Raw genomic sequence first — 12027 nt, 5'->3', positions numbered from 1 at the left:
AGTTGCGTTACACACCGCTTGAGCTCCAAGTGTCTTTTTGTGCAAATTTCTCCCTTAAAATGCATCTTATTTTCATGTGAATAGGATGTACAAACAGCTTCTGCTGATTAAAATAATATGCGGCTGTATCTGCATGCAAAATGCTACATTATAGTGTCAGCGGCTGTGATACTGTAACGTAGTATTTCACATTCAGATACAGCCGCAGTCGCACATAGAATACAGGCATGCCGCATATAATTTTAATCAGCAGAAGCTGCTTGTGCGTCCTATTCACATCAATATGCAAATAAGACGCATTTTAAAGGAAACAATCGCACAAAAAGACACTTGGTGCTCAAGCGTTGTGTAAATCGACTTGTAGCGCACAGAGGATAGATGTATTCGCACACATCAGTAGGTTGTTCAGGCTTTGATTCCGGGAGCACCCTGGTGTAGAACGAGTGGGTGCACTGTGTATAAATGACATAGGTAAATACTGCGTTTCACTAAGGACAGCTGCACATCTGATTCCGAAGTGGAATGTTATTTGTTGTAGCCCCCCTTCCCCTTATTAGATGCCTCTGGTGATGCCAGTTTATAGCTCATTAGCACAAACATTACAACCTACAACAAAGTTATTAAACGGAAGGACAAATTCATAAAGATTTATTTATTTTTGCATCAGTATTTGGTGTCCCAGAATATACCGTAAGGTCATGGCCATCATTTCTAGAGTTCTCATGAGGGGAAAAAAAAATTATTTTTGCAATACGGAGCTATAAATAAATGTCTGCTCCTTTTATTCATCAATTTCATGGTACAAATTATTTTGGAGACTCAGGGTTATTACACAGCGTTTCAGTCATCTTTCCCTTTCATCAGGAGATTATCCGGAGATAAATGGATTTAAATGTGCTTTAATCTGGTAGTGGGACACCACTTTGAACAGCAGCGTTTCCCACATTCTCAAGTAAGAATTACAATTTAATAGCTCATAATCGCATAAATAATAACGATGGTGAGGGACCCATTAGATTACATTAGTCTGTCTTTTATCTCAAGCTGCTGTGCAAGTTTATATCTGATCTGGAAATCAGATTTCATCTCCCAATCATAATGACAGCAAGTCATTTATCTCATCACCCTGCTGTACATGTGACTTGGATGTACAAAACATCCCACCACAGCTTATTTATTAATACATTAGATAAAAACAAACTAAAAAAAAAACCTATTTGCTCAATAGAATAGATGTTAGAAAATTGCAGTAAAGTTGTAAAACCACCAGAAGTTAAGTATATATACACATGCAGAACCAAAAAGAAATATACATACGCCCTGCGGTCATGGTCTATCCTGTTAATTTTTCCACCAATAAAGACTCTGATCTTGCAGTCTTTCCATTTCTTTTTTGTAGTCAGCAAGTATGGGATTAACAATGTCAGACCTGAGCAAAAACGATAAGTCACATGTTAGTAACAGTAATGATGACCTTGAAGAAAGTGACAGAAGACATGCAAATATGATCTCATCAATAAATGGTGTACTGCAGTCAATAGCCCCCCAGTCCCCACCAAAAAAAAAGGTTTGACACGATACCCCTCTATCCACTGCATATTACTTCCCAGCACTGACCAAAACAGACTCCTATAATCAATATGAAGCAAAGGCTTGATTGCCTATGCTATGAAGCACAGAAAGATTTCAGTTTCAATCGATCGGTAAACGCGGCTGAATTTTTCCACAGGGAGTAACAATGTTAAGAAGGTCAAAACTGCAGCAGCTGAAACTGTATATGAATCAATCAGACATTGAGCAACAGCAGATAGCTTACTCAGCTGGATGGTCTCTGAGCATTTGTTCTCAGGCCAAACACTACAAATCCTGCTGTGTATTGTTGCCGGGAGTGTGGACCAAGCCCCCCAACTGCTTGTGTACTGTTTATAATGGCAGAAGTGTCAGAAATAGTTACATTGTGAGCCCCAGATAGAGCCATCAGCCCAAGGGGTGTCCACCATATTAACTCTAAAAACACCATAGCAGTGGAAGTCAACATGCAACCCTCCAGCTGCTGTGGAACTACACTTCCCAGCATGCACTGCCGCAGTTTTAGCATATCCTAATAGCAAAACTGTGGCAGGGCATGCTGGGATGTCTGGTTCCACATCCGTTGGAAGGCCGCATGTTGAATGCCTCTGCATTATAGCCTAAATCATAGTTTAGTAAATATACAGTGGTGACAGAACGATACCCTGAAAATAGCATGAGTATTATATTTTGTTATTTTTACTTTTATGGTAATAGTTTACTAAAGAACCTTTAAAAGTGTATCTGGTTATACCAAATCCAGGGGCGACCCACACAGTACACCCTGCATCCATACTTTTTTATACTTACCTCACTGAAGTCCCACGTCGGCTGGAGAAGCACTACACAAAACACCTGGAAAATGGCTGCCGCGGACTAGTGCCCGTGGCCTACTGCTGCTGTCAGTTCGCTGGTGGCTGCCGGGGAGGGAGGAGGGTTCCCCGGACAGGGAATGCAGACAGGCCCCATCCACTCTTAATACTCCCCTACTATGTTGTATGTAAATTCTGTCAAAAAACCCTCTAGTCTGGGTACATCTACCTCAAACCATTCTGTGTGCACATGCAGATACTCATAAGTAATCTGCATGTTATATTAAGTAACAGTTATTTTGAATTAGAGACTAAGGGGCTAATTCAGCAATGGACAGAATTGCAAAGCTGCACATAAGCAGACCCTGGAATTGGCACTCCTGGAAAATGGGGGTGTCCCCACACGCAAACGCCTGTGTCTGTCAATGAGGTAGAGGTATAGCGGTACCTGTATGTGATCTCCCACGACCCGTTCTGCACATGTGCAGAACGGGTCCTGTCAGGGCCGTAACTAGGGTGGTGCGACCTGTGCCATGGCCACAGGGCACCACAGGGGGGGCGCTGTTTTGGCCTGTCAATTTTTCTGTTTATTATAATTCTTGCTTGTAGTTTCCTCTTCTTTTATCCCCCTCATCTCCTGGCCTTCTCTATCTCTTCCCTGGCCCTTCCCCATGAGGCATGGCCCTGTTTTCGGGTGCAGTATCTTATGTCCCTATTTGAAAAATGGGGGGGGGCACCAATGTTTTTTTCTGGCACAGGGCACCAATAAGTCTAATTACGGCTCTGGATCCTGCGCATGCACACATTCCCGATAATCGGGAGTCTGTGTGAGAATCGCCATCTGCTTTCCATGCTGAATCAGCCCCTACATTATAAATAAAATCATATGTATACACTTAAAGACCCAATGTCATGCACTCAATGCCACAGAAACAGTTCCCCTCCCACAATTTCAGGTGAAAAACATCAATTCAACACATTTTATTGAAATTACACTAGTTTTTCTATAACTTCAACTATCTCTCTCACACAACAGTCATGCAGACACCTTGTTCTGTGCTCATTTAGCACATACAATTACTGCAGTCATCTGGTGGCCAGCCACTGTAATCATCCCTTAGTGAATAATCTATAAGAGAATCTAGATTGCTGCAAACCTGCCAGGTCATTACTAACCCTATGCTATATCTCCTCTACTTTCAGCATGCAGAGGTAATTACAGAAGCTGGCCAGTAGGGGTCACCAGTAATTGACAGTACAGGATAAGTCTCCCATATCCAAATATTCCGAAATACAGAATATTTTTAGCCTGACTGAGATAGTGACACCTTTGCTTTCTGATGGTTCAATGCATACAAACTTTGTTTAAGGCACAACATTATTAAAAATATTGTATAAAATTACCTTCAGGCTGTGTGTATAAGGTGTATATGAAACATAAATGCACTCTGTGTATATATTTGGGTCCCATTCCTAAGATATTTAATTATGATATGCAAATATTCCAAAATATGGAATATTCCGTTATCCAAAATACCCCTGGTCCCAAGCATTTTGGATATGGGAGACACAACCTGTACCACCACCATGCTGAATTTAATATAGCATATCATATCATTGAATCATACCATCGCACATAAACACGACAGGACAGGGAACCAGGAAGACAAGAATTATGTCATATTCTGTACATATATCATCATACAGCCAGGATGCAGTTGTGCAATATAGCTGAATGTGGTCTGCAATTAGAAGTATGACCCCTCATGATTTGGTGTAAACAAGTTATTCCAATAGGGAAGGGATATATGGGTGACACACAAAATAAATAAATAAAAAACCTAATAATAATAATAAACGGACACCCCTTTAAGCCAAAAGGGGAAAAACCCTCTGTGTAGAATAATTTGCAAACTAAACCCTAAAGTATACAAGACCTGTACTTCTGAACCGCTCCTTATCCACCAAAAGGCCAACCAAACAATACTTTATGCTAGACATAGATTAATCTGTCTTAGATGGTCCTACCTCCATCATCAAACAGCCACCACACATCCACTGTGCTTTTTCCTTGCTTTCTTTGGAACTGTAAGCTGGCATCCAGAAGTCTCTGCTCCGCAGAGGTCAGTGTTATTCCTTGACCTTTAGATTCTGCAAACCAGGGGGGGAACATAATGTAAGGACAAGACTCAATGTTATTATTAGTCTTTGTTTACCACATTATAAGCAAATAGAAAGGAGAAGGAATGTTAGTATTTTCTGTTTTCCTAACAGCAACTCTAGTTTGTTCCTCTATCCTTTTGTACCTGTCCTCTCTGTACTACTCTCTAGTGAGTGTCTTGTCACTAATATGACGTACAGTAAGACGGCCTTATATCAGTACAGCCTACTTTACAATGTTGGTCACTTAATGGAGACAAGCAATGCAGGAACACACACTTGTACCATGACCACCAGTCATTGTTTTACCAAAATATTAGCCATGGCATTAGGAGAATGACATATTTTTCTTCCAAACCCTCCTCCCACCACCGAAATAACTGTACAGTGGAGGCCCCTTGCTCAAGAAACCCCACAGTTCTGGACACAATCACCCCAGCCAATGATGCAGATGATGTTGTTGCAGCTGATCAGATAGCCGTACAACATGGACAGATCACTTTCATCTATTGGGCCGCGAGAGAAGCACCAGGTGCAGCATGGCAGGATCTTGCATGCCCTTAACTGCAGGGTCAGTAATAATAATAAATACAAAGAACTAAGGTTTTCTTTAACAAAAATAAAACAAAAAATATTTTGAAAGCTATAGGATGGGTCAAACTCTGTTTGACTGAAATCACACTAAATAAATGTAAGAAAAACAAATATAAATAAGAGAAAGAGAAAATAATATGGTGCATTCGGTATTATACACACAGGCTGGTATACAATGTTTTCCTGGATAGTGTCAGTACGATTAGTTCCCGAGTATATCAACATAACACCTAAGAATTAAGATGTAAACAATAATAATTTTTAGACAACCTACATGCAAAGAATTTGTATTCCAGTCTCAACAAGTTATGAAGGTGATGCATATCTTATAGATCAACTTAGTGTGTCTGCAGGATAAGTAACAAACAACAGAGAGCATGGGAATAGCTGAAGATAATATCTTGAAAAGTAGGGTTGAACAGTCCTCAGTGCTTCAGTTATTGTCACTGACAATAGATATATAAATTTTCCAATACCCAAGTAATACATCTTTTTACATCTGCTCAGAACATGCTTATCCTTTACAGTGAAATGTGAGTTATGAATAGTGAACCAAAGCAAACACATAGTAAAGAAAAGAAACATACAAAAAAACCACAGGAAGGTGAAAGAATGAAAGACAAAAAAGGGACGGAACTAAAATAAAATGATAATGCCTGCCTTTTTTCAACAGGGGTTGTGTGGGAGTCTTTCCATCATCTTCCTCTTCTGGATTTTATTTAGAAAGAAAATTGGAAATCAATGTTAATTGTGTTAATAGCCAATGAAACAGGTGATAAATAAAAGATAAATTAATAAAATAATGTGCAAAAAAATGCATTCGCAAATAATATATTGCAATGAAAACATAATAGAAAATTATGAAATTAAACACAGCCTGATTTTCAAAAAGCTACCAAATTACACCGTGAACATGGAGACACACATGGATAAAACCAGACAAAAAATATTGGAAGCACCTGGCTAATTCAACCACCACATAACCAGATTTTTCCAGGATGCATAATATCCAAAAAGTAGCTATTTCCCAGTTGGATATTTGCAAATGACCCCAAATTGTAACTTTTTTTTAAGCTTACAAGTCGTGGGCAAGTGCAGTGATTGTTGTAGGTGCCCATGGTTAAGCACAGGTGATTTAAGTAGTATCTCAGTCAGTTTGATGTAACCTCAAGCAATGATATCCTTGGACGGTTAGGATGCCTTGAGAACCAAATTTGGAAAATCCTGGTGTATCTCTTTACACATCAACTTCCCTAAAATAGTCTAAACTCAAAGTACAGATGTAGGACGTGGGCGCAAACAGTGCAGCAAGTAGTACAAATGGGCTTACGTCCTATACTAAATCAGGTCCATAGCGTTTTACTGTTATATCTTGGAATAAGAAGATTGCATAACACACAGGTGTGTGAATATATTAGTGTAAGTTTAAGAGGAAAACCCCAATTCTAAAACTCTGTACTACTTGTGCCTGCAATTAATTATATTTTGTTAAAAGAAGACAAAAAACACTTATAAGGCGACTAAATGCCAAAAAGTCAGAAGAGCCTGTAGCACATTTTTAGAAGCCATCAATGCCTATTTCTTGGGATCAGAACAGACCTTCTTACAGCAGCCACCTCTATACCTACAAACTAAATGAGAGCCCCAATGTCATCGCTTACATTGTTGGACAGTATTCATTCTATTATATCTTCCACTAATCATTTCTATTGGAGTGATTAAGACTATTTTGTGTAACAGATCATTTTATATTACACAGTTACCTTTTCTCGTCATGGAACTGGTGTCACTGGAGTAAGGTTTCGAAGACTCTGCCTCAGCCTTCTTACTATAGTCTACATTCACCACCACATCTTTGGTGCCTGGAGACTTCTCTTGTGAAGACAGCAATTCCTCTAAAAAAGAAAAAGATATTCAGATTCTTTCCTGGACATGCTGTAGTATGTGCCATTATACAGACAACAGTAATAACTAATTATTCACCATTCACTCGCCAGCTGTATGGGAATATACTGTATACTGCTTTTATATCCCATATACTGTATGTATATGATGAATAATAAGTAAACACAACGGTTTGTAAAGGGCTTCCACATATCTGACTGAGTGCTTCCATTTGATGCCAGTGACAATGCTTCTATCTAGGACATTTACTCTTGTATAAAATAACATCAGAGGCGACTGGCTTAAACATGTAACATCCTGTATAAACGTGTGCCCTTATATCAGTAGCAGGGGAGCTTACCACTATTAGAAACTCACAGATATCCCACAATAGAACCCTATAGATGTTTTTTGCAACATTATTTACAAATACATTTCAATACACCACATTTACACATGGATATTACAAGTGCTACAATAAGATAAGTGTACGCTACTAATTTAGAATACAAATCTGGGTCATTGGGGTTCTGAAGTCACTCTGACCTCCACAGACTTGTGCAACTATCGACTGGATGTTATTGATCCTTTAATTTCCACTCAGGCAAGCTAAAGAGAACTGTAGCAATTAAGACTTCAATTACAAAGTGCTTCCAGGACAAAAACAGAGAAGCTATAGAACAAAAGTAAGTTTTAAAAGTAAAATAATATTAATGCTATAAATAAATATATGTAATATATGTATAAATAAATGTACCCCCTGCTTTAAATTAAAAGGATATCAGTAAAGTAAAAAATTAGTTCTGTGACCATATCATGCAAAACAGTAACGATACAGTATACAGAGGTGACCTGACAAGTGGTTTAGCCTCTATACATCATATTCAGGAATCAGAAAAGTTTGTGCAGTATGCAGTGCATGGGAAAACAGGGCCATTTACAACTTCCTCTTTCTCGGTATACAATAGTGAATGGTTTCCTGCCTAGTTTATAGAGTGATAGCACTACACTGCCAAGCAGACACACTCTAGAGTTTAGACAGACATTAACCATCAGGAAAATTGTTTTGTCTGGACCATAAATTAGGCGTGATTAATAAGAAATGTACTGTACCTAAACTTTCCCATGGAATGTATTCCACAGCATCACGCGGTAAGAGTTCCAGGTACTATAGCCTGAATAAATAAACCATTTGGGAGCTGCCAATCACTGTACTGCTTCATTAGAGTATTACTTTCAAATGTGTCCCAGATTTACAATAAAACAGGTCTAACCCCAACAACACTAGAAAGAGTAATTAAGCAACTATACCAAATAACGTATTGATCTACTAGAACATGTATGGAATAAGTCTGCACTTACAATAACAGATGAACATAAGCCCATGAGTGCAGGATGTGAGAAAACTCCGTCGCCTTACAGACACCCGGTGTTCCTGCATATGAATCAACTAACCTGAAGCACTTATTATATGTTGGTGACTTGCCAGTCAGTGTAATATGCCCCAGGTATACACTGCTGCAAGACAAAGCATCAGCACAGCACATGCTGCTTTCTGTAAAGGGGTAGGGCAGCAGCATGCCGGAATTAGCAAAACATAACTATCACTTATTTCTGGTGTATGACATAGCGGCAAATGTACACTGATGATACAGAACACATGATAGTGTGGGTTTGGGGAGAATACAAATAAGGTAGTGTAATGTGAAAACATGGGCAACAAACTGGAGTCAGGGACTTTCTGGACCTTAAGGTTTAGTAATCCATTTTTAATCCCAAAGACAATATATATTGTAGTTATATACCCATCAGCCGCAACATTAAAACTATCTGCCTCTTGTGCCCCTTCACTTACTGCCTAATATATCCCAACCCTTGACAGGTGCCATTGTATCCAGATAATCAATGTTATTCACTTCACCTGTCAGATGTTTTAATGTTATGGCTGACGGGTGTAAATACTTAGATATATCAAGCTGTCCATGATAGTGTTGGTCCTCATTTAAAAACCAATACCAGGTCCCATTAGGATAAATAAACCACTGATAGTATATTTCTCTGTAAAAGGCGTTCTCCATCATAGGCTAAGATATTATGGAATACCTTACGTGCTTTCTACATTCATATTACACCCATAAAACAGTGTCATTCGTTCAAAGAAATGTACAATAGCTAAACGTGCCGGAAACAAGCCTTTCCTGTGTTATTTCATTATCTACAAAAGAAAAAGCTAAAAAAAAGTCAGTGATGCAGCTGCTTGTACAGAGGTCCCAAATGGGAACTATATGCATGGAATGAAAAGGACAATGGAATAGAAAAAAAAAAAAAAAAAAAGAGTCTTAAAGGGGCCTAATCCCTGTAACCAAGAGAAAGCAAAGTTTGTAAAGATCAGCAAATACTTTTTAGCAATACTAAACCTTGTTGCAAAAGTTCCATTTTAACATATCCGTGTCACGTCCCGGTATTATTTTGAAATATAAAATAAAAAACATAGATGCTCTTAGGACCACTGAACATATGAGAGGAAAAGCCCCACCTATGCACATGTCATCTTCACATAAGGCAGGATGAATATGGACATGAGGGTAAACGACCTTTTCTTTGTGAGTGCGTCTATCCATTTTTGCTCAGAATTACCGTATATTTCTTATAGTACACTAGTATTGTATTTCTCATCTGTCACAGTATGGGCAGAGTAAAACCACCAGTATGTTCTAACCTTCAGTGATAATGGTTTTTCCCTATGCAGCAAAATAAGAAAGAGTGTGTAAAAAAACTAAAAACAAAAAAATTACAAAAACCAGCTTGATGCTAAGCTCTTCTGTAGTACATAAAGAAGAAAAGATGGAATGCAAACGTGAGCTCCACAAATGCAGGATTCTTGACGAAGTCTGATGAAGATAACATGAGTTAGAGAAAGCAGCATATTTATATAATGACTTTAGCCGGAATCCATGGAGCTCAGTTAGTTACGCGTTTCACAGAAGGAACGAGTCTACAAGAGGGACATTCAACCAGAGCAAGCCTCAACACCAGCACCTTTACCCACACACCAATGGGACATTTCCATGTAGGGATGTAAATATAAACTGTTCATTCCCGAGATTGTCTGATATAACTTTGTCTTAGAGAAAACAGCCGCGATCCAAAAAAGAAAAAGCTATAAACATAAATGTTTTACCAAGAACTTAGCCAACTGCTTTTATCAATTTAATCATAGACACCATTCATAGTATTCTACTCATAGAAACTATCAGCAGCACTATCTGTTTCATTAGCAACACAGGGAGTGCAGATTATATTTTATATATAAAAACATAATGTAAACATGAATGGAGATCCGAATGCTGGCGTGCCAAATGGTCAAAACGGGCGTTTTAAGGGTGTGCATAATTAACAAAGCAGCATCATCGACCACGTCACTTGGTTGTTTCTTAGCCTGAACTGTTCGCATGATTGTGGTAGGAAAATCCAACCACAAGCACTACGAGCAGTTCAGACGCCTTTCGATGTACTCGATTAATCAAATAAATAGCGGAGATGACGTATGATGTGAGCGGCCAGGGGGCGTCTTTACAAAATAGCGAGCGCATGTTTCGTTCGCTCGCTCAGACATAGAGGCGTCAACAGACCGCAAAGAGCGAGCACTCAATTTAAATAGCCGGCCCCTTTTTCTGAACGAGCGAGCGCAAATAGCGTCCGGCTCTGAATCAGGCCCTGAGTGCGGTCCGCACTACACAGTAAAACACACCGCCACCGGGTAGTGCACTCGTACTACCCGGCAGCAGTGTGTTTGTTTTAGCAGCCAATGAGAGTTAGACAGACTCTCATTGGCTGCTGCACCCACGGCCGGGTTGGAGCTCACTCATGACCTTACGGCTCCGCAGTGGGCCAGAGAACAGAGGAGCGGATGGTGGCGGGTGCAGGAGTGGGGATTCAGGTAAGTATTGTTTTTTGTTGTTGTTATTGTCTGTGTATATGTAAGGGACACTACATAATGGGGACCACTACTGGGGGCACTACATAATGGGGACCACTGCATAATGGGGAGACCACTAATGGGGGCACTACATAATGGGAAGACCACTACTGGGGGCACTACATAATGGGGAACACTACTGGGGGCACTACATAGGGGGGACCACTTACTGGGGGCACTGTATAAGGGGCACTACTGGTGGCACTGCAGAGGGGTTGCAGTTGTGGGACATAATTGTTTGAGGATGGGGCAACTATCTGACATAATTAATGTAGGAGGAGGGACAGTTCTGGGGCATAATTATAATTGTGGGAAGAGGGGGGCCGTTCTGGGACCAAATTAAAATTGTAGGAGGGGCAGTTATGGGACATAATTGTGTGAGGAGGGGGAAGAGTCTAAATACTGCAGTATATCGTAGTGGCCCTCGGGCTTTGTTGAATTTGTTAATGTGGCCCACACTGTCTTAAAGGTTGTAAACCCCTGGCTTAGTACATCTCCCCTAGAGTACTATGTGGCAGCGAAGCAGCAACATATTAATGAATGCGCATCTAACACTCTGATCAAGCAAAAACGTCATTCAAGGTTACATTTTTAAACAACTGTGTGTCACAGCCCTATTTTGCATATCAGAGACTTTCACAATGTATCACAGGGGTTGGCACCGATGCCTTACTACACTGGAGGCATGGGTTAATTTAGATGGATTAATTTTGTGTGTGGCGCCTGAATGTTCTCCTCTCTTTTGTGTGGGTTTCCTCAGGTGTGTTTGAGTGGTAGGGACAGATGTGATTAAATTATTATACATTGGAAAGTAGTGTGTAATTTGGAGGAGTAAGTAAATAAATATATGGCCTACAATAGACCATAACCCCTGTTCTGGAGAAGGTGTGATATCAAGGCAAAAAGCTGCAATAAAGTAGACATAAAACCACTTCTATTTTTTTGTTTAAAGGCCTTTTAAGAGATGGAGGTAAGATGGTGATTGCTTTCTTTAGAAAGGAATATTTTCATCTCTTACAAGTAAACCAT

At 39.7% G+C, this 12027-nt stretch overlaps 1 protein-coding gene across 3 annotated transcripts in view; it reads right to left on the bottom strand.

The window, feature by feature from the left end:
• SLC12A2 (solute carrier family 12 member 2) overlaps positions 1-12027 on the bottom strand; it is a 119611-nt gene that overhangs the window by 18852 nt on the left and 88732 nt on the right. For all 3 annotated transcript variants that reach the window (XM_088475112.1, XM_088475115.1, XM_088475113.1), the window contains 4 exons: positions 6899-7030; positions 5796-5843; positions 4410-4532; positions 1318-1429 (listed from right to left, as the gene is read on the bottom strand). In XM_088475112.1, coding sequence (XP_088331238.1) covers positions 1318-1429; positions 4410-4532; positions 5796-5843; positions 6899-7030 — 415 coding nt within the window. The remainder of the gene's footprint in view (positions 1-1317; positions 1430-4409; positions 4533-5795; positions 5844-6898; positions 7031-12027) is intronic.

Source organism: Taudactylus pleione, unplaced genomic scaffold (assembly GCF_031769625.1).
Source record: "Taudactylus pleione unplaced genomic scaffold, aTauple2 ptg000162l, whole genome shotgun sequence".
NCBI classification, from domain to species: Eukaryota; Metazoa; Chordata; class Amphibia; order Anura; family Myobatrachidae; genus Taudactylus; species Taudactylus pleione.
Note: the sequence above shows the minus strand (reverse complement) of the source record. Positions and strands in the feature narration are given on the sequence as shown.